This window comes from Populus nigra, chromosome 12 (genome assembly GCF_951802175.1).
Source record: "Populus nigra chromosome 12, ddPopNigr1.1, whole genome shotgun sequence".
Lineage (NCBI taxonomy): Eukaryota > Viridiplantae > Streptophyta > Magnoliopsida > Malpighiales > Salicaceae > Populus > Populus nigra.
The window spans coordinates 1,335,866-1,360,639 of NC_084863.1; the positions used below are offsets into that span (position 1 = coordinate 1,335,866).

General features: G+C 32.9%; 2 protein-coding genes across 2 annotated transcripts; both read right to left on the reverse strand.

The window, feature by feature from the left end:
* Positions 1 to 389: 389 nt before the first annotated feature.
* LOC133670128 (protein ALWAYS EARLY 2-like) lies at positions 390 to 12,159 on the reverse strand. Its single transcript, XM_062090600.1, has 18 exons — positions 11,996 to 12,159; positions 11,075 to 11,194; positions 10,640 to 10,738; positions 10,415 to 10,477; positions 9,924 to 10,001; positions 9,419 to 9,587; positions 8,164 to 8,423; positions 7,714 to 8,074; positions 6,442 to 6,501; positions 5,448 to 5,725; positions 4,798 to 5,106; positions 4,527 to 4,705; positions 4,160 to 4,442; positions 3,038 to 3,220; positions 2,798 to 2,956; positions 1,788 to 2,000; positions 968 to 1,255; positions 390 to 863 (listed from the first exon to the last, which is right to left on the reverse strand). The coding sequence occupies exons 2-18, from the start codon at positions 11,177 to 11,179 to the stop codon at positions 699 to 701; spliced, it is 3,252 nt and encodes a 1,083-aa protein (XP_061946584.1). The 5' UTR covers positions 11,180 to 11,194; positions 11,996 to 12,159; the 3' UTR covers positions 390 to 698.
* A 6,784-nt stretch (positions 12,160 to 18,943) lies between these two features.
* On the reverse strand, positions 18,944 to 23,475 carry LOC133669272 (kinesin-like protein KIN-14S). The gene is made up of 13 exons (XM_062089340.1): positions 23,338 to 23,475; positions 23,155 to 23,244; positions 22,983 to 23,015; positions 22,489 to 22,607; positions 22,203 to 22,299; positions 21,856 to 22,119; positions 21,489 to 21,768; positions 21,046 to 21,207; positions 20,653 to 20,868; positions 20,510 to 20,547; positions 20,257 to 20,420; positions 20,048 to 20,161; positions 18,944 to 19,885 (listed from the first exon to the last, which is right to left on the reverse strand). Exons 1-13 carry the CDS (start codon positions 23,342 to 23,344, stop codon positions 19,130 to 19,132), a joined length of 2,340 nt encoding a protein of 779 aa, XP_061945324.1. The 5' UTR covers positions 23,345 to 23,475; the 3' UTR covers positions 18,944 to 19,129.
* Positions 23,476 to 24,774: the final 1,299 nt, after the last annotated feature.

Below are 24,774 nucleotides of genomic sequence, written 5' to 3' on the forward strand. Positions count from 1 at the left end.
AATACGGTATGCAGTTTCAGGGATCAGAACCCTTTTAATAGGCTTGCCTGATGTTCAGCTAAATAACAAGGCTAATTATTTTGGACATTGTCTAGCTATTTCTACCTTGTAAAACCCAAGTCCAAAAACAATACTGCTACCCTTAAATTGTAAAGCTGGCCATGCATAGAACACTTTCTTGCTGCAAGCCCTTGGAGACTAAAGCTATGTTAGTCTATGCCTGTTTAGCTTGAAAAAACATTAAAAAATAATACTTTTACAAGCCAAACATTTTGAAACGAGACATTAACATGTAAACAAACGGGTGCAAACTGATGCTTGCCCTTGATCAGAGTCGGATGCGTTGTAAAAGTAGATAAAGAAAAGGGGGACAGCTCTCTAAAAAGCAATTCTCTAGAAACCATTTCTTCCCTTTATTCAAATGAAACAAAAACTACAAAAAAAAATATAGAAAAGGAGCAAAATTTTCTCGCTGAAGATAACAGCATTCTAGTTAGAGGGAGAATTAGATAGATAAATGAAGGGGAGAGAGAACTACTCTACCTTGTAGGGATATTATTAACTCTATGATTGATAATCCTCATTAGCAATTACCTAAAAGGGGGGGGGGGGTGTTTGGAGATGCTGGGAACTGAAGCTGAAACCAAGATTCCATATATACAAGGGTTGATGGCAGGGGACAACAGAAGACAGCAGATTCATGTTGGTATTAGAGCTAGTATTTGAGTCTTGATTCTTCCCATGCACATTTGTATCTCTCTATATATTGGCAGATTTTGCGGACAGCAAGGTTGCAAGCTAGTAACAGCAGAATCGATTATCTGAGCCACATCAGATGGAGGATACTGTCGTTCAGAGCATGTCTGCATATTATTAAAAATTATTAAGCATAATATGAGAGGAAATTGATGTGAATAAACATTTTCCATCCAAGAAAGAGCACGGCAGTACAAAATGTCCAAGTTACCTGTATCATGAGCAAAGCAGCCACACATGATGATATAAGCTCTGAAGGAATTACTGTCTCTGTTTTGTCAGAATCATTTGATTGGGGCCTAGATGCATTACTGTTAACCTGAGGCTCTGACGTGCTGGGAATCAACTGGTTTTGAAGACGTAAACCACCACTAGCCCCCTCTGGGGCCCTGATCATTTGTACCCTATATTCTGATCCCAAATGCCTTCTATCCATAGAATCTAAAGCCTCACCAATTCTCACAAAGGTATCTTCGCCTTCTTTCATGGATGAAATTGCCTGCAATAAATATTGCCTCACTAAGTAATTACTAGATAAATGGATATATGCTTCTGGTTATACTGTAATGAACACAACATCAAGCTAGACATATTACTCGAAACCAGCAGATATAGGACAATGAACCTCTAGAGAAGTATCTTAGAGGACTTGCGCATGAGTGAGTTTCAAAATATTTCAAAAAGAAAAAATAAATAAAAAAATCCCACAAGCCCAACTTAGGAATTGCTGAATTCCATCTAACAGGTTGTGTGACAGGCTCACTCTGCAGCACCAATCATCAATGTTGTACATTATGCATTGCCAGAAAAATGGCAGTGCCATCAATCATATATTCATATTAAAGTATGAGAAGAAGCACAAAAGAGATTGTTTTTCAAGGTTAAATGAATGGTCATGATCAAGGGCTTGTAGAACCACTTTCATCATTAATTGCTGAATTGAAAAATGATTTCAATTCAGAATTGCTGTCGAACACATTTAAAATCTGTCTGCAGGTACAGAAGAATGGGGAGAGCAAGACCGTGAATACCTGGACAGCAACATCTACCATATTATGTGCCTTTAATCTCGAGCCTCTGACAATCTCAAGTACAGCAGATCCTGATTCTTGAGAAACAAAAGAACTAGTATGAGGTCTTGGCATACCAGAGAAACAGGAATTGGCTGGGGGTTTCAGCCAACCAGGCAGGTTGTTTATGGGGTAAGTATTATGTTGCCTCAGATGGAGTAAAGCAGAAGATGCCTGTCAGACATACAAAGTGGATCAGAGGTTGAGGCAAGATCAAAACACACGAATCTGAAAGCAAACATGCAAATCAAATAAAGCATGTGCAAATTTAAGCACAGGCGCATCAACCACGCTTCCTATAATTAAGAAAGGGTAAAATATAGTCACAAACTTAATGCAAATCCTAGAGTGACTACATTTGTATACATGATAGTAAAAAAGTATGATTATGAATCAAGGCAAGGAGTAAGGGTAAGAATGCTAAAACTGCAAAAACCAGGAGACCAAAATGGTGAGTAAAAGTTATGATTTTATGTTGTGCTCTTCTACAGGAAATTCCTGACCAGTTGGATCAGTGGCATATAATTTCCAAAGCAAATCCCAAAAGACAATTAATCTGGATAATCTGAAAATGGAAGGAACATTGCACCAAAGCTGGAAGAGTTGTAGAATAAAATCATGGGCAAACCTCAAAAATACCACCCGACTATTTAATAGACTCAATGTTACCATCAAACAATTTTACAATTTTTGGTATCAATTTTACCCTTAAACTTTTAGAAATTTTTTTGTTAAGTATTCTAATAGAAGTCCTTAACTGAGAAATCACAAAAGTTTAGTGGTAAAATTGGTAATACCCCAATAGTTTGGTGGAATATTTGATGTTTGCCACAAAATCATATACCAAAGAAAAGCAAACCCTCCCTATACTATGGAAGATAGTGTCAAACATCTGTTCCATAATAGAGCATCACAAGTGTTACAGGTTATTCTACTGAGTATACGAGGTTGTGTATAGCTTCATCTTATACCTTTCTATCAAGAGCGCGATTCAGTTCAGATAGAGCTTGTATGTTAGATTCCTTTGGTTGGATCTGAGCTACCATAGAAGGTTGACTACAGACTCCTTGTACATTAACAATGTCAGTAGATACTCCCTTGGCAAGCGGGATGGCACAGTTTACCTCGACCTGAATAAATAGTGATATTGCTTGAAAATAAAAAATATTGTAATACCTTTATTCTGAAGTTCAATGGATAGCTATTCTTACCTGTGCCTGCTTTACCAAAGCATTCTTGGGACTCAGTGCATTCCTCAGATGTTCACTTGCAGTGAACACTCCCGCGTTTGACTTTCCATTCACTAGCAGTTCCCTGGGCAGAACAGAAATTCTCTGTCTCCTAAGAGCTTCTGGCATGTTATCCAGTGGATTTGAAGGCATGCAATCTATATCCTACATTAAAATATTTATTGTCATTGTTCCCGAAGGAGAGATGACTGCTAATTTTATATATAAAAAAAATAGATGAAGGATATGGCTATTCCTCAGATAAATATTGTAGTTTCTAGCTTTTGCAAATTTACTTTCTTCTCAAGATGGCTTATGAACAAAATGGACAAATCATCAGGGATTAAATCATGAGAAGAAATGTAGCAGAAACACAAAAGAGTAGGAAACAAACCAATTATGGTTGAAGTGTAAATTCAAATAAATTCATAAGAAGCAGTTTACTTATCTAAACAAGACTGTTTGAAGACTAATCATTAACAATTTGGACATGAAATTTGCTAAATTACTACTTCCAGGAAAATAAAAGAAAGCAATTCAATAGGCCAAACTACCTAACAATTACAAATAGCCTGTAGAGGCAGCGCAGCTCAAATATCAGGAGGATTAAAGACCAAAAAGATTTATTAATCCCAGCCGGTAAGCACTGACCAGAAATTGTGGTAACCAGAGGAACCAGTACAACCCATGTTATGGGCTGCAACCACTCATCTTTGTAGTCCACAAAATTTCAATTGGCATTACAACAAACTTCTACGGGAATTGATGATTGTTCACTTCATAAACTAGGATGTCATAAGGTTGCTGAACAATTCATAGAGGGCAACCAAATTGATGACTGCTTGTTATTTTACAAACCAATGAACCATTAGCAGAACATTTGAAGCCAATTTCTGTATCAGCGTAGAACAAGCAAATTCTACCAAAACTACATAGAATATCTGTCTCTCATGTCACTCCAACTTCCAAAAGATCTTTTCAAATGCAAACTACTTTGTGCCGCATAAAAAAAAAAAGCAAAACAGAAATAGCAAAATCAAAGTACTGTAAACACTATGAAAGTAAGAAAAATAAGAAGACATTTAAATTAGAAAACGCAACTACCTTAACAAATTCAACTCCTAACTCAGCACGATCAAACTGAACCCTGCACTGGTCATGATCCACAGTGAGTACACCTCCATCATGAAGTTCTCTTGTTTTGGGATGAATAGCAATTACTCGCTGTCCAACTGATAAGGGTCTTGCTAAATCTGTTGGAAGTCCTTCCCTTAAACCCATTCGGAGCTCCATATAATGTTTTCTCACAGATTCTCTATACTGCTGGAGTTTTTCTCTTTCTTCATGTATAAAACGTTCAGAAAACCTTCGAGGTCTGCCAAGAGAACTGTATAAAGAAGAAAGTTTCTTTAGTTTACACTCCATAAATGTAGCTATAATATGCTTAACAGGATTTGAAAACAAAACATACCTTCTTATGACTCCCCATTCTACACGAGTCAGCCTTGGAATGTGCCCAAGACCAACATGATTTAAATATTCCACAAACTCCCTTTTAGCAAACCAAGGGTAGTCAACTGCACTGTAAAACCATTCAAATGCACACCATCTGCGAACCATAGGAGATGATAGACCACAAGAAAGCTTGTCCTGTAATTCCAGAAAACAATAAGAACATTTGTAAATGAGCCCCTAAGAATCTGAAAACTAGGATAAAAAGAAATAAACATGGAGTATTTCACCTTTAGGTGGATTGCTCCATCTTGCCTATTAATTTGATTTGTCCGAATGTTTACAGAAGATTTCCCCACTTTTGGGATCATTGCTCTCTTTAAATCCATCTTGCGTCTGCTTCCCTTTCTGGTTGGTAAGATAACTTGGCTTGCAACAGGAACTTGTGCAGTTGCTAGATCATTTGGTACATTTTTCTGATCACCACTGAAAGAAGAACCCTCTGGCAATTCTAATGAATTTAATTGTTTTGAAGGAGAAGAAATTTGACCACTGTGTCTGCCTTTAACCACAGGTGTAATCTCCTCATCATCCAGAACCTGTACCAGGTTCATATGGAATGGAGACAAACACCAATTATGACCAAAGAGTGAAAGAAAGAGAAAAGAATAAAATGTGGTACCAGTACCTAACGAATTTCAAACATACTTATGCCTTGAAGGATTCACATGTATTAGCATTTACATAGAGGGAAAAAACAAAACTTAAATTCCATTCAAAGTGTACCATAAGTCTCGTCTCAGGCAAGCTACTAAGTGTATCAAAATTGCAGCAATCAATAACAATTGTGTATCCAATGGAAATCAACCAATTAATCAAATGGCATGCCATGAGGTATTAATGAATGAATGAAAAAGACAAATGAAAAAAATGTGTGTACCTTTGATACCAAAGCCTCGCGTTTTCTTTTCAGAGTACCATTGCTGATGGACTGAGGCTGTTTATTTGCTTCAGAGACAGGTTTAGTAGAAATTAGTGGGTATCTTCCAAGCTTAGATTTTCTTGAGGTTATACCGTCAACTCCACTTATTGCCTTTTCTTTCTGCCTGGAGAGTTTAGTTCTTCCTCTATGATGACTATTTGATGCAGATTCAGGTACACTGCACTTGTCGTCCTCAGTTTGGGCAGTTCTTTCTTCATCCAACTGGGCAGATGATTCTAAAACAAACATTCAAAGAGAAAAAAAGGACTTACATTTTGAGCACATTTGAAAAGGAATAGCACCACAGCTACCAACAAACCAAGACCCACATGCAGGAATAGGCCCAAGCATAAAGTATGTCAAAATAGATTTTATTCCTTTTACATGAATAAGAGAAAATAATCAGTTTGCCCATGTCTGCTTATAATCATTTAGAAAGAAAAGAATCAATCAAGAGAGCAGTTGACATCTACCAAATATGTAACAGAAAAATACCAGCTGCATGAAGTATACATCAGAGTTCGCTTGATAACAAAATCTGTTTTTTTATCTTCTCTTACTCACCCTCCTCATCCCTTTTACTCGTGTGTGTGTGTGTGTGTGTGGGGGGGGTAGGAAGTGAAAGAAGAAAGAAGGTAAATAAGCTATTGACTACACTTTCCATGAAGGGAAAATGGTATTCTGATGGAATAAAAATAGTGCTACGTTGTTTAAGCTGAAATTGAAGAATTTTCAACATTAGGATTTGAGCATAAAAGTCTTCTGGGAATGATTTCAGCACTGAGTGTTCTTGAAATTATCACCCCTAGCAAATCAATATTGTTCTGTCATTCAGCACACAATTGTTTGACAAGCCATGCAATGTTAATAAATTAATTACTCGTTGCCCTTCAATATATTTATGTCATTTCATGCAAGCATGTATAAAACTAGGCATGCATTTAATATTTACCAAATTCCATTGCAGAAACAAGAGCCAATGTTTGAAGACCGATGAAGTCATCATGTTTATCTGCAAATAAAAAAAGAAATATAATGTAAAAAGTCAGCAATGGGATAAGTTAAGCAACATTGACACATCATAAACATTCTAATAACCAAACAGGATTACAGATAGGAGAAGCAAGTTAATTCACAAGTTAAAAATGGTAACATGTATTTCTCTCTATTATTTTTTTCCAACAGTAGGCTTCCCAATGATAATCACACTACTTCACCATCCCATACATAACCCCATGCATTGGTGAAGTTGGTGTCGATCCTAAGTCTCTGGTAGAACTCCTAGAGGTTTACCAGCTAAGCTAGTTGGTATTATATGCTTGAATGGCTTGATCATTCAAACATGCCAAATGACATGATGTGAAAAGGAGGGGAGGGAAAAAAGTACATCCTAAGACAGCAGTTTACATCACACCCATCTGGTGATAGGAGATCAGTTCACATAACCAGGAACCCTCCCCAATATCTTGGGTACTCTGGGTCGGCAATAAAAAAGGTTATCCAGGTTCTCGATGTTCAGAATATAAACAAGTTGGCAATCAGGTCTGGTCACATCTTTCAAAAGGTTGCTTCTTCAAAGAAGAAATCCAAATAATAGGAAATTAGAAACCTAAACCCAAACCCGTTAGAAGTCTGTCTAGGAAATTCCTGCATGATAAACCTCCAATAGACTCCAAATACTCAAGACATGGTCCAAGCATTTACTATAAATAGAACCATGTTACAGGAAACAACTTTCCTGAATTTCCCACAAGACAGTTTTTATTATTTGTTCTTTTTTAGAAAGAAACTCCATAGTCTCCACTATAAGCATCATCCTCTTTGTGTATTAATTTGTCATCTGAGAATTGAATTCAAGAGCCATATGCTCGCATCATCTTAGGGTAGACTTCCCGTATCGAACCCTATATTCTAATAAAACTCCTAACTAGATAACTTCACATCCACAAATGTCAGCAGAGAAAGAAAAACAAATACAGGAGCCATTGCAAGATATACAATTCTCAGGAGATATGGAACAAAGTTTGCTCCAATATAAGGGCAAAATATTTCCAACTTCACAACTTAAGAAAAAAACAAAAGTGCAAGAGTCTTTTCAGCAAATAAATGGTGATCTAATGATGAAAACATGCACTTCACATAACTCTCCTCACCCATGAAAAGGAAAGATGATTTGATGATCTATGTGTAACACTCAGGATCAAGTATGAAAAAACAAAATTACCATCTGAGAAAAGTTTCTTGCTTCTCTTCCTTTGGCCCCGGCAAGAAGTCTCATCAATTTTTGCATTAGACATCTCAATTTTAACTTTTCCCTTCAAAGTTCTGACCTTTTGTTCTTCTTCAGTGCCACTACATGCTTCTCCACCACCATCAGACTGACTATTTCCGATCTTCTCAACTCTTACCTTCTTTCCATAAAACTTGCCTTTTCGGTGAACTGCTACAGTACCTATACCTTCCATTTCTCCCAAGGAGCTTGCATCCCTCACATAGGCAAGATCAGGCCCCCCACGTCCTGTGCCACTTTCAGACCAGTGTTCATATATGGAAGCATCACAAAGATTTTCTGGAGATGATTCTGGCTGAAGAAACCAATTGAGTAGAAAGAAAGTTGTAATATTGCATAACCAAAGTAACAGTAACAATGGAAAACGGGTCTGCAGTAAAATACCATCTTATCCCAGCTTTGAACAGGTGATGATTTCATATGTTCTGTTCTTCTATGGGGTGTTTGAGGCACTTGGGCAGAGTCTCCTCTCTGCAATGTCTCAGTTAATGTCAGTGCAGCAACATGTTCATCATCATTATCATCCGCATTGATCTCTGACTTTCTGCGCTTCTTCTTTGGTGAAACATAATTTTCATCTTTCTTGTGCTGATGAGAGACAGGGAAGCGAGGTGTCCTTTTCCCAACTGAATGAAGTGGACGGCCTAAATATGAATTTGAATCCATCAGAAAATAAAACCCACACTTCAAATGGTCATAACTGTTGTTAGAAAGAGTTATATCACACATTTGCTATTCTGTTGAGTTCAAATATTTATGAGAAAAATTAGAAGGATAAAGGAAAGGAGCACTGCAGATAAAAAATTGAGTTGCATGATCACTATCAAATCAATTTCTGTACTAAACCTTAATTAGAGAAAATCTCAAGAAAAAAACTTCCAAGTTATACAAATTAAACTTTTTTCTGTTGTAATTTCATTGTAAGAGTCAAATTAGATCCTATTCTATCCAATCCCTATACAATTCTATTTGGAGTTGTGGACATTATAACCACAGGATTTAGTATCAATTTCAATAATAGGATATGGATGAAACTTGCTTCATGTAGATGCCAACTGGAGGAAATTATAGCTCTGTGGATCAAAGCATGATTCATTCGCTGTGCTTCTCTTCCATGTATTAGATAACATTGTCTCCAAAAAGTGACATTTCATTCCGCTGCTAAAAAATCTAAAAACAAGTAAGCGAACTACTCTGTTTGCTTTGCAACAAAGTTTGGACCATACTGATATTTCATAATCATGGCTTTCTATCCATTTATATTAATAAAGAAAGAAAGGATCTGGAAATTGCTCCCGACCATAGTATCTTGCTAAACCATTTAGATGTCACTAGCATATACCCATTTAAGGTTACAGTTTATGCAGTAAAATCTTTGAAAGAATAAGGGTAAAAACAGTGAATGGATTGGATTCATCAAAAGTTTCGTTTAGAAAGACAATTCTGAAAAACAAGGGAATGTTTGGACAGCAAAAAATATGGATGTGAAAAGAGACAAATAGAATGCATGAGCCATCTAATGCATGCAAGTTGGAGTCGTAATAAAGGAAAAGGTGCTCCAAACATCATAACAAAGTGAGGTGAGAGGAAAAATTGGAAACATAGAAAAATAATGTTTTTCATAAGCAAAGTATTTTACCATATCCTATTTTTAAAAATGATAAGCATCCATCAGTTGATGCAACCATGTGAGACTGCTGGAGATCTTCTTTTGATGCACTAAGCTGCACTTTTGGCTGCTTACGTTTCTGAAGTTTCTTAAGCACTCCAGGTACCTCATTGCTTTCTCGTTCACTCTCACTTGCTTCCTGCAAGTTCACAATCCAGATCCATGCAATTAGCATTTGCTTTGTCAGCAGACAATAAGACAAAATCAGGATTTACAACAATTTTACTAGGTAAATCAAAATGCCAAGCATAGTTTGTCAAGCAGCTAACTATTTAACTTAATAATGATATTAACCAAATTTGTGATCAATTCTTACTGTGAACGCCCATAATGCATTAAATCATGGCTACCATAAATCTAAGAGTATCTGGATAATTAAATTGTAATTTTGCACTTCCCTGATCTCCCCATCCCCAGGGAAAAAAAAAGAAAACCAGAAATTCAGTTGAACTTCCAGATGTTTAATGCAGCATACCAGGACACTGTAGTGATCGGTCATCATAGCTATAAGCCCAACTACAGAAGCCGTTCCCTCTGGAAGAGACAAGTATGCCTGAAAAAAATATAGAACGTGGAAGAGTGAAATTGTTAACCAAGGACACTAAGACTGACAAAGAGACAATTCTGCTAGGCAAATCAAATCCAAAGTTAAAGAAACAGCTGACTTCGTGTCCTACTTTGGATACATAAAATTTCAAGAGTTAAGGTTCTTAACCATATTCTAAACCCACCAAATTTTAATTCTTCAATCAAGTAAAAATGTTCAACACCGCAAACCAATTAGATATAAATTATATTCAATTAAGGCCACTGGATAACAAAGGTTCAGCAGATACAGATATCCAGATTCCATTAAAACCGCATCAAACATTATCACTGTGTGACAATACTGTAAAGGCAGCAACAACAACTAGGATGTGTAAGCAGTGAGCCTAGTGACTGGTTAAGCTAGCTGAACACAAGTACCCGATTCATATAGTAAAGTGTCTCCACCATTTCCACAGATCTGTTGCGCACTTCAGCAGCAACCTAATCATCAACAAAAAAAAAATTCAAAAATTCAGATGATTGTTTTTCAGTGTATGATGCACTTAATTTACAGAAATTACATTTCATGGAACATTATAGTACTGAATAGAACCCGAGAATGTAGAATGATAGAAAGGAATCGCAATAACACATAAGGCATACTTTCTTCCAGTTCATTCCATGGTCCCGATATGCTTTGTAAAATCGTTGAAGTTCTGCTTTGCTCCACTGAGTTCCTAACTTATCGGACAATTTCTTCTTCTGGGCGACAGCACAATAGTCAATGCATTAATATATCATAATATAATTTCTGAAGAAGTAAGGAGCAAACACAAAAGATACATTACACATTTGCTAAACAAAGGAAGGAAAACTCTGTTAGCCTTTGCTTAAGAAAAATATAGAGAACTGTTTCAATTTCACTATTATAGCTAAATCAAGATCAATGTACCACAAAGCTATGACAATAAGGAAATCAAGTCTTAACATAACTCCACGAACAATATAACTCAGCCAACAACTGAAGCATAAAGAGTCAATCAAACCGTTAACAAAATGGTGTAAGTACACGAACGAACAAACAAAGCCAATTCTCACCCCATTCGCCTGCTGTTTATTTTTGCTTGAACTCTTGACTTCTTTTTCAGGCGATACCTCATTCAGAAACCGCTTATTCACACTTTTCTTCCTTGTTGGGGCCATGGATGATCTATCTATCTGCAGCAAATCAAGTGAAAAGATTAGCAAACCAATTTGCTTAAAGTTTTGACGTGGAAATCAATAACCATCAAAATTCACAACATCCAATATATTAATAATAAAAATATAAAACCCTTAACATAGCAAGAAGATCTTTTCTCCCATAATTTGACACACAACACACAATCCAGATATTAAAATTATTTCCTTTTTCTTTCTATTTTTCGGATACGCAGACTCAAGTTGGAGTTTACTAAGCTGCACTAATTGTATAAAATATTTTCCCACCCAAATTACATTTAAAACCTCGGTCTGGCAATAAACCAAAAAACCCACCACAAAAATTAAAATTTTAAGTAAAGTGTATAATTGTCAAAATCACATCATTTTTTAAAATATCAAAAGAAACAAATTATATGTATGAAAAAAAAATCAAATTTAGTAAAATAAAACAAAACGAATCACAGCAAAATAAGCAAGCCATTAAAGAAACACTTCAATAAAAGATTCCAGAAACCCCCAATTTCGAATTTCAGAAAAAGAGATTAAAAAATGCTTTCAAAAAAAAGAAAAAGAAAAATAAATGAAAACCCACCAAAATTATAAAAAAACGAAATTCAAATAAAATACACTACAAAACCCTCAAATTTTCAAATTCCACTAAAATCCAAAAACCGTTTCCAAAACCCCCTCGGAAATAACAAGAACACGAAAAAGTTGCATAAAAAATTGAAACCGAAAAAAAGAATTTCCTTATAAAACCCCTCAAAATCCCCCCCGGATAAACCCTAATTCACAGATCCAAGAGTATACACTTACTGATTCAGGGCAATTGCTATCTGGGTCTGAACCATGTGAAGGAAGAAGGGGTTGTAGAGAGAGAAAGGTACAAACTTTATGTGTTTTGGAGAGGGGTTTCTTAGAGAGAGATAAAAGAGAGTTTTAAAGATACGAGAGAGAGGCGCTCTTGGAGAGAGAAAGAGAGATATTGCCGCGAAACTTGAATATAAAGAAGGGCTGGCCAATCAGATGTTTTTGTCTATAATTTTTTTAATTTTATATAGTGGTTCCTTTTTATGTTAATCACCGTCCACATGACAAGTAGGGGAATTGTACGGTGAGATCTTCGGCCTTATTGGTTGGGATTTGAAGGGATTATTATACATTGGATTTGAAATTTTTTGTTGGTTTTTGCGGGAATGGTCCCTCAATTTATTATTATTTTTAGTTAGATCCCTGACGTTTTAGAAATAATGGGCCTCAAAGTTATTGTTTTGGAGAGATGGTCCCTCAATTTGTACAATGCTAGAGGTTCCTCTCAAATTCTATGAAACAGGGGATATTAGGAAGGAAAATACCCTTGTTGTGCAGTCCAAGTATGACAAACCCTTTTTATATAATAAAAAAAGAAATTATTTTAGATAAATGTCAATCAACATTTATGGAAAGCATTAAGAGAAATTTATGAATAATCTCCCTTTGCTGTAAATTTTTAGTAAGTGCTATGAGAGCATCCATTAAATGGACTTTTCATTTATATCGAACTTTTCAAACTATTTGTTTCCGTTAATAAACTTCTATGAAAAACAAATTTAATGCGTTAATCTTATCATAATTTGTATTTTATTTTCTATCATAATCGAGTTTACTTGTTCTAAAATTCTCTTTTAATATATATATATATATATTTGATTACATTTACAGGTTAAAAAAATTAAAATGACACACCCCACAATATAGCATGGCGACATCATCTAATTAAATAGCAATTACACGATCAAGGTACAAAATTTTATTAAGGTAAAATAATATATTCATTCATTTAATATATTAAGGTAAAATAATATACTTTATGGTGTTAGGGTAAAATAATATATTAAGGTAAAAACTATATTCATTCATTTTCGATGTAGCTTCTATTTTTTAAAATATATTTTAAATTATTTTTTATTTAAAAATATATCAAATTAATAATTTTTAAATATTTTTATAATTTTAATATATTATGTTAATAGTTAAAAAAATATATATTTTTAATTAAAAGATACTTTAAAAAACTAAAATATATCATGTTACCAATTAACAAAACATCACCGTATTTGATTATGCTACATATACAAGGATAGTAATAACAAGTCTGATAATTCAGAGTTTTTAAATATTAGTTGAGATGCGTATAAATTATTTCAGACACCTACAAATATATAAAAAAAAATATATCTGTGTGTGTAATTTATTTGATTACATTTACAGGTTAAAAAATATAAAATGACACACTCCACAATATAGGATGGCCACATCATCTAATTAATTAAATAGCAATTACATGATCAAGGTTAAGGTAAAAAATATATCCATTCATTATTTGATAGTGCGGTAGTTTTTATGTTTTAAAATATATTTAAAATTATTTTTTACTTAAAAGTATATTAAATTAATAATTTTTAAATATTTTTTATAATTTAAATATATTAATATTAATAATTAAAAAATTAAAATTAAAATTATGCCACGTATGCAAGGATAGCAAGAACAAGCCCGATAGCTAGTAATAGCTTTTACACCAAAGGCGTTTTATTTCTCAAGCCAAGAAGGAAAACGACAGCATAGTAATAACCCATATCTTTATTACAAGTTGACATTAAACTCCTAGCATTTATTTTTCTTAGAATATCATCGACAACTCACGACTCCCTGTCATCTTCAGCCCCGATCATCATCCACATTCAATGTCACTAGTAACCTGTTTTCAGACAAAAGCCATGCACATTGTTAATAAGTAGATGCTAATTCAATTTTTTTATTGAAAAAAACTGTGTGATTGCAGCAAAATTGATGAAAGGGGCCATAAAACCAACTTGATTGCAAGAATTACGTGTTTTTACCCTCTCGATTAGTAAACTGAAGTCACCACCAAGGCCATGGCAGCATGCCCAGCAAGCAATCTTGTCACCAGCTTCAAAACCACTCTCCTTAACAATGGCAGCCCAGTCATTTCTCAGTAATCTGAAGCTCTTGTCTCTGCTTTCATAGTAAACTGTCACCAGTCTTTGACTAGGAGGGTGCATCCTGACTTGCAATCCTTTTGCAGCCATTTCATCGCAGACTGGTGTTGGCAGGCTAGTTAAGTAAGCATACGAATCTCCAACAAGAGTTAAGTCCACCATATCATCTGGAACCAGAGTTTTTGTGAATAAATGTTTTAGTTCCTCGTCAACTGGAACTAGTGGTCGCAGTTCCATGTTCTTGGTTGTTTATGTCTCTTATCCTTTCATCGATAAATTTAACATTAAGGCCATGGGTAATTAATGAATCTTAAGAGGAAATTATGCGTGAAAGAGTTGGCCTAGCATAATGCATGATGCATGCATGCATGAAATGTTTGCTTCCCCGAAACCTAATCATGTGAATTCTATTCACAACTAGTTACTTTACTAGCACCACAGATTTTTCACTGATGAAAAAAGAAGAAGCACTGTTTACATCCATAGTGACAATATTTTCCTTTGGTTTATTATTAACTATTTGGCTCGTGTCCTACCGTGAATAGGATTTTTTTTTGTTTTAATAATAACAAAAATTGTACTTTGATGTTTTTTTGTATATAATTAAAAAAAATTATAAATATAAATTGAAAAGTTTATACCATTGTTTAATTAAATAAATCAAGAATTAATTATATGTGTTAATAAATAAATAAATAAATAATCATTAGCCGTATATTAAGATGAAAATAAAAAATAAAAGTAATTATTATTTTTAAAAAAATTTTTCAAAAAAATTAGTTTTAAATTTTTAAAAAAAACTAATTTTAATTATTATTTTTTATAAAAACCAAACCGAACATAAATTGGTATTAAACTGTCAAAAAGTAATAACATTTATTCAAATGGTTGGCATTCAATTTCTCTGACATTAGTTTTCATAATTAAAATCTTGTTTAGACAGATTATTTTATTTATTTATTTACAAAAAAAAAAAAAAAAGAGGAGGAGGGGGAGGACGGAGTGGAATTTAATTTGTGTTCTCTGACGACATGTCGTTTATAATTACGCAAAACTACAGGCACGGAGCTTGCTTTTTCAAAGCTACCACCATCATATTTATTTCAAATTTGCCATTCGAACATCTAAACTTGACTATAAGTGTAATTTGGTTTTTTTTTAATTCAATAAAAATTAATCAAATCAATTGGATCACGGTTAACTCATTGAATTATCTAAATCAACATAAACAATAATTTAAATTGAAATTAGATCCAAATTAATAAATTTATTGGATAAATTAGTTGAGTCAAATTATATTTAATAACTATGATTTTAAGTATATTCGAAAGGGTTATCGAATAAAAGTGAAAAATTGAATTGAAAATATATTTAAGCAAATTTTAGTTAGGATAGCCATTTCTATGTCCAAATAATGAATTTAGAAAGTTAATAAATAAACAAATTCTGCACCAAAAAAGTAATTAAGTTGGGCCTTTTATTGGGAAAAAAAAGTACAAAAAAGTACTCTTTATTGTAGCCTAAAGCTTTTTATTTATCAAAAAGTAACTTTCAGCATTGTAGCATTTATTCGAATATGTCAAGGAAAATTACTAACACCGTGACTAGCCCCACCCCCTTCACTTCCACCACCCTAACCCTTCCTCATTAAACAAGCACCATCCTTTTAAGTGGAAACCTATTTCAAAAACAAAATCCACAATTTAGTTATAATAATACTTTGACTGCAATCTCAATGTCTTAAAATTGATGAATATAATTTTCAAAATTAATTTGATTATAAAACAATATTGCTTACCTTTTCAATTAGCAGCCTTAAAATACTATTTAGATCTTTTTCAGCATTGTACAGCGCCCAACAATCAATTTTTTCACCAATCTTAATCTCACTCCCAGTAAGAAGATCAACCCAATTATTTGTTTTCTTGAATTTGAAGTTATTGCTTGCCTTTTCATTGTAAATTGTCCCCCAATGTGTCATATTTGATGTGTAAACTTCTATGTCAAGCCCTAGCCCTCTTGTGGTTATTTCATCTAGCAATGGTTTTGGTAGACCTTGTAAGTAGTTTTTTGAATCTCCAATTAGAGTTAAACCCAACACATCATCACTATCCAATGTTTTTGTGAACAAAAATCTTAGTTCCCCACCAAGTTTATGGTCTTGAATTTGGTTAGGTTGAGGATTTTTCGTGTTCTTAATCTTAAACTTGTCTAAAGAAGAACCACTTTTGATTGATAATGTATGAATTTGATTCCACATATATGATGAAGGTTAATGGTAGTTGTGCTTCAATGTCTTTTCCCAACATAATCTATGTGGTGCATACATAAGATGTGAAAGAAAATTTTTATATTGCTTCACTCATGAAATTAGTCATGCTATCTCATTAATAACTATATAGGGAATCTCAAGTGTTTGAAAATATGATTGCAATTATTTTTTTAAAGTGTTTTTTACTTAGAAATGTATCAAAATAATTTTTATTTATTTTTGAAAAATAATTTTTGATATCAGCACATCAAAATGATTCGAAAAACATAAAAAAATTTTAAAAAATTTATATCTAGCCCAACCCCTGTTTGGAACGCAATGCCAAACAGGGTTAAGTCTTCAAATATTTGTTTCTAATATCAATTAGATCCTTAAAGTCCCATAAAATTTTGAATTGAGTCTTCTCATTCATATATGCTAGTGCATTTGATTAAAAAGGCTTAGCAATAATGAAAAAAAAATGAAAAAGAAAAACAAAATGATGTACAATTACTACTCCTTGGCCTTCATAATAATTTAATTTTGTATTTAATTATGTGTTTTCTGGCCGAGTCTTATACTCTTATTTATTTATTGAGTAAAAAAATTGATCCAACTAGAGAGTTTTGCCAAACATACAGCAATCTAGGGTTAATGGGATGTTTGTTACGTTACTCTTTTGGTTTTCTTTATGCCATCCTTGATATCCCTTTTCTTTATGCGAACCTCCACTTTGCAACATAGATTAAAACCCGACTTGACACAATAGATCCTCTTTGTTTTTGTATTTTAAAAATATTTTTGAAAAAGTTTGAATTTTTTTTATTTTTTTATTTACTTCAAATTAATATTTTTTTATGTTTTCAGATTATTTTTAATATCCTGATATTAAAAATGATTTTAAAAAAATAAAAAAAATCATTTTGATACATTGCTAAGTGAAAAGCATAACCGCAACCACACTCTCAAACATGGCTTAGGATTTAGGTTATGAGTTGGGTTGATTAATTTGAGTCAATCAAAATGATCAAGTATGTTAACCGGGTTAATCAAAATAGCATCATTCTAATTTTTTCAAATTTAAAACAATGTTATTTTGATTTAAAAAATAATCAGACTATGCTTTAACTAAACTAATTTGTCACGAATTAACCTGCAGGGTTGATCAAATCAATTTTAAGTTGAGTTTTTTTTATACCCAACCTGAGTTGGGTTTAATAAATATGTATACAATACATATCATATAAATACATATTAAACTGATGAAACAAAACTACATCAAGAAAGATTTTAAAGAAAAAATAACACACTTAGAGTTGTTTTTCTTAAATTAGAAAACAAACAATGAAATAAATATGTTTATTATTTCATAATGAAAATTTTACCAACATTAATTGGAATATTAAAATAAATATTTCAATGGTTGTTTGGATAAGCCTCAATTTTAATGAAGCAATAAAAAATTTAATTTTAATATGTAATAAAATATTTTTATTTTCATTCATATTCTATAAAAACAACTTTTGTTCAATATTATTTTTAAAGGGTATTTATAAATATAATAAAGATTACTTTTTAAATTATTTTTTATTTTAAAAATATTTACAATCAAATACATTACATGAGTCATGCATATAAATATTTAGCAGCATATTTAATGAAACTTTTCATGTGATTTGTAGAAAGAAACAATTGGTCATAAAGCACCTCGCAAATACATCCAACAATTTAAAAAAAAATAATTATTTTTATAAAAATATCATTGAATACATGTGATATTTTGAATTTATAATTATTTTTTCTCTTAATAAACTTATTAATGATGACTGAACATGTTTGTGTTTGAAAAAAAATTAATCTCACCTGCATTTTTTTTACTCTTTTTTATTTCTTATCAGATTCAATAAAAAAATTAATTATAAAAATAAAATTATTAAATACAACTAGGCTTAATCTTCATGTTTCGAGATCTACAACTAGGTTTATTGTATATGCTATAAGATTATATATTTTCATAAGCACAACCAGATCTATTATCCATGTTTCGAGATTTACAGCCGATTTGTTTTGCATGTTCTAAGATTATATATTTTAATAAACACTCGTCTTTTAGTTTTTCAATTCTATTTTTAGTTATTGTTAATAATTTTTTTTTATGTGTTTATTATTATAAATATTTCTCGATTTATTTAATTAACATAAAGTTTTTAGTATTTGTGATTATAATTTGTTACTAGAGTAAAAAAAACTCAAAATACTTTTATATATACATGTTTTTTTGTGTTGAAAATAACTTTATCTATCCGCAGCACGGCCCATTGACTGTAAATTAGTATTAAGAAGAAGAAGAAAGGGTCTAAATAACAAGGATTTTATAGTTTTTAAAATTAATAAAAATTCAAATAAACCTTATAAACTCGCTCACGACAACGTGCAAGCACTATGCATATTTCATCTGATGAAGCATTCTCCATATCCTTGTAAAAACGACAATCTCTGATGTGGGAAAGATGGAGAAAAAAGTCACTGAACATTGCATTGAGTTTTGATGGCGTGCTTATAAAGTAAGCAAGAAGCATACAATTGCGAGTAAAATCCAGAGGAGAAGATAGAATCTATATAGGAAAAGATGGAGGATGACGACTAAGAAAAACAAGTATACTCCTACTATCTCTCACGACAATGAAGACTAAAGGTTCATTGCACCTCATTATTTGATGGTCGAGAAGGCAACAAAGATGGTCTCCGGGCATTTTGCATGTTCCTCAACTTGAGCGGACTCCACACCAAAGATTTTCGTTGCAGTGCAACTACTGTTGGGTGCTTCGGCCTCCATGAACCTGCCTGTGTTGGAGGACTGCCCATGAATCTACTACTACTGTTTCTCATAGGTGTAATCTCTGATGCAGTCCTGAACTCTGGCAATGGAGAAAACAACTTTGAATACCTTGGCTTTTTTGGGTCCCTGACAAATGATTGCCTGCCAACTACATTCCCGTTCTTATATCGAGAGGTTTGAAGAGGCGTGCTTATGTTTGAGGTTGACTCTGGACGGAAGGTAGCAATGGATACACGTCTCTTCGGCTGAAAAACCTGTGTTGACATTGGAGGAGGAGGTCTGATTGCAATGGACATTCGCCTGGGTTTCATAAGGCCTTTTGTATTTGTCCCTGACATTGTGGTTCTTGAATTGTTTTCTTTGTCATGCATTGAAGATACAGCAGAATTAGTAATGGTGGTTTTCTGTTTCTGTAGGGGAGATGGCGGAGGCATGAAATTGGTGATTCTTCGCAATGGCATCCTGAATTTTGAAGGACCCAGAGGTGGCTTTTTGTCTGTTTTACTCTTCTCTACTACTTGTTTCGTAGACTGAGAAGCAGCTGCAAAAGCTCTTGTTTCTTGTTTTATTCTGATTTTTCTTTCCTCCCCCAACTGATTTTCGAGGTCTCGAACCTGTTGCAAGAAAAGAGTTACTTGTATAGTCTAAAAATTATATAGAAGCCAAATTAGGGAACAATAAAAGCAAGAGAAAAAATGTTTCTAGTAATTTACCACTTGTTCCATAACAATAATAAATGAGAAGCAGCTGCAAAATGGAACCTCAGTCATCATTACCTTTTCTTGCAGAGTTCTGCAGATATGTTCTCTGGCAGCAAGCCTCAACTGCAATGATTGCAAGCTATCCTGTAACTTCTTTGTTTCCTTTTCATCATGCTTTAATTTTTCTACCTGCTTATATGTAGTTGAAAAGAAGAAAAATCTGAATCGAGACGAAGTAAACTGGAATAAAAGAAATTTCATCAAAGTACAAGAAGAATACATACCATTTGCTTGTATTTGGAAAGTTCAGAGAGATCAGCCTGTTTGCGAGCAGGACCGCTTTCAATTCCCCGCACTCGACTTGCAAAATTTAGTGAACAAATGGTCTCTCCAACGTCAGCAGAGCTCGGACTTATTTGGACAAACATCAAGGTCTTGCAATCTCCTCCTGCGTTTCACATTTAACTTGGCATCTTTCATTGACAAAAAGGTAAAAAAATGTTCAGTAACCATAAAAAATATGTCAAACTTGCTCACCTAGAGAGCTCTGTAGCATATGAGTCAGCTTTGAGTTCCTGATAAGCAAAGAGAATTAATCTTTTCATTAGAATGGTAATTGGATAGTAGGTTTACAGGAGTAATTGGATTGCTAGGTTTACAAGTGTGTGTATGAGATCCACCTGTAGGGAATGTGACCAGTTTTGGATGCAAGAGCTGCGATAACGTCACCAAGTGCTGAAAGAGATTTATTAATGAATTGTGATTCCTTCAATCTTTCACCTTCAACATCAATCTTTCCCACACGCTCACTACCAGCCAAATCAACCATCCAAAGGTGACTCCTTGTCTTCTGCCCATCTATTAAATTCTCTCCTCTTACTGTTACTCGCAGCAAACTGCAAAGCAACAATATTGTGGGCATTATTACCATAACCATTGACTTGATTCATGCATAGTTGGGATTTATCAATCCAAAAAACCATCTTCAACTTCGAGGATCAATGTCCACAAAACAATTGTTTTGACAAAGAAATAAACTAAAAAAGAAGAAGAAAGTGGGTGTATATTATTACCAATGAGAACGGCTGCTAAGTTCATTAGCGCTGGTTGATCCAACAGATCTAGCACGACTTCCAGACTTGAGTAACTCCCACACATCCTCCGTGGCATTCACCTGAGCTTCCACAAGTCCTGGGACCTCTTGTGTTCCTTCAGCTGTTTGCTTTATCTCCAACCTTCGTGAGTGCATAGACAAATAAAATTTCAACAAACTTGATTCGTCTAACACAATTTATTATCAGTTATCTTTTGCAACAAAAAAAAAAAAACAGAACTCGAATGAAAATCCTGCTGATGAATAATTAGCACGACATTTATAATTTCCCTCATCAAGAAGTAAAGTAAAATCATATATCAGTCTTGTAGCAAATTATCAGTATAAAATTTTTCCAGCCAGAGAATTTGACATAAATGAAAACATTTTGATTAACAGAGCAAAATAAAAAACTAAACTAACTTTTTAGTTGGTTGGTTGGAGTTTTCAACCAAGAGGTCCTTTATCTTCTCATTGTAAACCTCCAACATGCTAACAAACAGCTCATATCTCATAACACCGCTTCTTTCTTGGGAAAGTCGGAACAGCTCATCCAATGTTCTGTAGTTCACTCCCCTGTTTTCTGGATTGCCCTCCATGGTAAACGTCTTTCCAGTACCGGTTTGCCCATAGGCAAATATGCAGACATTGTAGCCATCCAACACTGAAGTGACTATTGGTTTAGTTTGGGCAAAAACAGCCTCTGCATATCATTAAGATAAGAGATTAGATGCTTCAATAATGCAAATAACATATAACAAGTTCTCTACAGTAGCAATATATAGATCACCTTGGCTATCCTCAGGCCTAAAAACATGGTCGAACTTAAATTGCTTCTTGGAAGAATCAGAGGAAATGATTTGCAGCTCATTATCAAGGGAGGAGTCGAATTCAACGACATGGTTAGAACCATTTGTAATTTCGACTTGATTTAGTGGTCTACATCTACAGAAGACTTTGATGTTCCCTTTAAGCTCGATCACCTCATTGTAAAGTCGTTTCCTCTCAGACAACTCTTGTAAATATTTCTTCTTTAAAAGTTCATATTCATTACCTGTCACCAATATTCCATCAAGTAAATATTTAAATTAAACAAGAAAAAAAGAAACCAAAGTCAATTCACTATTCAATACTCACTGAATTTCTGAAGACTGTCTAAAATGTCAGGACCAGGTACTGAATCTTTAGCAGTCTTTACTTGATCAGAAAGACTTGCATGTTCTTTCTTCAAATTCTACATTGAAAAAACCCCATCAGCATACTTGATGCAAAATCCTAATTTACTGGCAAAAACAATGTTTTTGTAGGTTCTGTTGAGCTCAAGACAAGAATTTTAAGACTTTACTAATTTCTACTAAAACCAAGTTCTTAATTCATCTTATCCTCCAACTATTATAGCATCAATACAGCTCAAAAGTTGTACCTGGATTTTATTGCTCAAATGGATAACTTTCTGCAAAATTGGCAGCGTGGGTCCTTGAGGTGGAGAAACTTCTCTGTTTCTGCTACTTTCGTTCTCTTCCTCCGAATTAATAGTTTCTCCTGAAAATTCATTTTTTTTTTAAAAAAAACCATTCAAATTAAAAGCTCTTGAATCAAAACATGTTCAAGAAAGAATATAAAATGTCTACTGTACTACTGCCGAATTTGACTCAATTTTAACTTCTTTTTTTGTAATTAAATTTTATGAAAAAGCAAAAAAATATTTGGGCATTTTAGAAACCCTAGAATTAGAAAGATATCAACAATTGAAGTCAGAAGTCACAATTGAATTCGAAAACAAATAAAGCAAACAATTTTAAATTACAATTTCTAGGTTTAAACAGAAGCAAGTCAAAGAAATGACTCAATTTAAAATTTCTTTAAAATTGAAGGGCTGAAATGAAATTAACAAAGAAAATCACAAAATTCACAAACCTTCTTCGATAGTTTTAGTCTCTGTGATTTCCTCTGAAGCAAAAATAAAAAATAAAAAAAATCATCAATTAAATATATAATCTCTAATAATTCAAAATAAAATAAAAAAACTTTAGTTTTATTTCAATTTCAATGAAATCATATTTACAGAAACTAAAACTATTATCTTGACCTGTGGTAGAAGAAAGAGAAGGGTAGGAATCAGAAATTTGAACAGTTTGGATACGATCACAGATCTCTTCGATCATGTCTACCGTCAGATCTGAGAGAAATTGAGCAATTTCGATCTATGTCAATCAAGAATCATAAAAAAATATCAAGAATTGATGCCAATCGACAGAGAAAGAGATAGTACCAGTCATTTTGTTGGCCTTGAAATTGAAATTGAGAAAGAAAAATTAGAGAAGTGAAAGAATTTTAGGGTTTAAAATTGGGAATTTGAAGTTTGAAATGAGAGGGTGAGATTGATAGCCGTTAGATTAAAGAGAGAGAGAGCTGTTTTTTGGCTTTCTAACGGCTATATAATGGAGCGCTTGATTTAATTTGAAAGAGAGATATTTTGGGCTCGAACAAAGAGAATTGGGCCTACTTATGTGGTGCTGGCTGATAAGGTAAAAGGTCAAGGCCTATTAGTTATATATATAATTCCTTTTAATTTGTAAATTACTCCCAATTCTCATGAATATACATTACTTTAGATCATGAAAATATTTATATTCCATGCGACATAATTTTAAAACCCTAGAGAGAGTTTGATCTCGAAGCAAGGTCTTGGGGGGTCAAAAGATTAATCTAAAAAAAAAAATTTAATGATCAAATCCAATATTTTCCTAGATAAAACTTTTTAAAATAATAAAAACAATGTAATTTTGATTTTTTTTAGAATCAATTAGAATTTTGTCTGAATCATACCAAATTTTTTCTTTTTATTCAATTCAGGCCGATTTAGATCTCAAGTTGATTAGATCTCAGGTTAATTTATCAATCTGATTTGAATTTTATAATTATAGCACGTGAATCTAGTAGATTTTTTTTTTTTATGTTTTACATTGAGAAAAGATAAATTTATTGTAAATATATGATTTTTATAAAACTTAATTGAATAGAGATTTAGTTTTATTATGAAAAAATGGTCTCAAAATATTTCATTAGTTGAATTAATGAAAAAAACACTAGTCATATATATATATATATATATATATATATATATATATTTCAATTTTGACAAGGGAGATTTGAGAATTTTTGTGTTATTTTAATAGTTTGTCAGGAGTGTATGTGAAATTAAACTTCAATTAAAAATCTTTGAAGTAGAAAATCAAGATAATTTCACTTGGCATTTCTAATTTATATTCTCTCATTGTCAACTGATCTCATAATTAATCATATCCCAATTACTGTAACAACATTAAAATAAAATGTTAAAGAAAAATGAGAAAATTTAGATTAACTAACAACATGAAAAAAAAGTGTATGTCCTCTAAAAATAAAAATAAAATACAGAAAATCCTATATCCATTAAAAAGTGAGAAATGACTAGCTAGAAAAAGAGAAATTTACAGTAGAGAAAAAAAAATTCAGGTCAACTTTAATTTATTTTTAGTGAGGTTGGTAGAATAACTTAAAGTCAACATGTCTCCATTACTGAAATTTGAAAAACTTTTTTATAGTTCCTTTAGACATGATTTACTTAAATAGAAGTACTTTACACTTAATTCAAGTAACAAAGGTGAATTTATCCTCTCTCTTTTTTAGACATGATTTACTTAAATAGAAGTACTTTACACTTAAT

Excerpts from the sequence above, each read along its gene's own strand:
- LOC133670128 (XM_062090600.1), bottom strand. The coding sequence starts at position 11,179 with ATGGCCCCAACAAGGAAGAAAAGTGTGAATAAGCGGTTTCTGAATGAG. Across the intron at positions 10,002-10,414 it reads CACTTTACTATATGAATCGG|GCATACTTGTCTCTTCCAGA; the intron begins GTACTTGTGTTC and ends TATTTTTTTCAG. Across the intron at positions 4,706-4,797 it reads ATGGAGCAATCCACCTAAAG|GACAAGCTTTCTTGTGGTCT; the intron begins GTGAAATACTCC and ends CTGGAATTACAG.
- LOC133669272 (XM_062089340.1), bottom strand. Across the intron at positions 20,421-20,509 it reads TATGCTACAGAGCTCTCTAG|GAGGAGATTGCAAGACCTTG; the intron begins GTGAGCAAGTTT and ends TGTGAAACGCAG. Across the intron at positions 20,162-20,256 it reads TTTCCAAATACAAGCAAATG|GTAGAAAAATTAAAGCATGA; the intron begins GTATGTATTCTT and ends ACATATAAGCAG.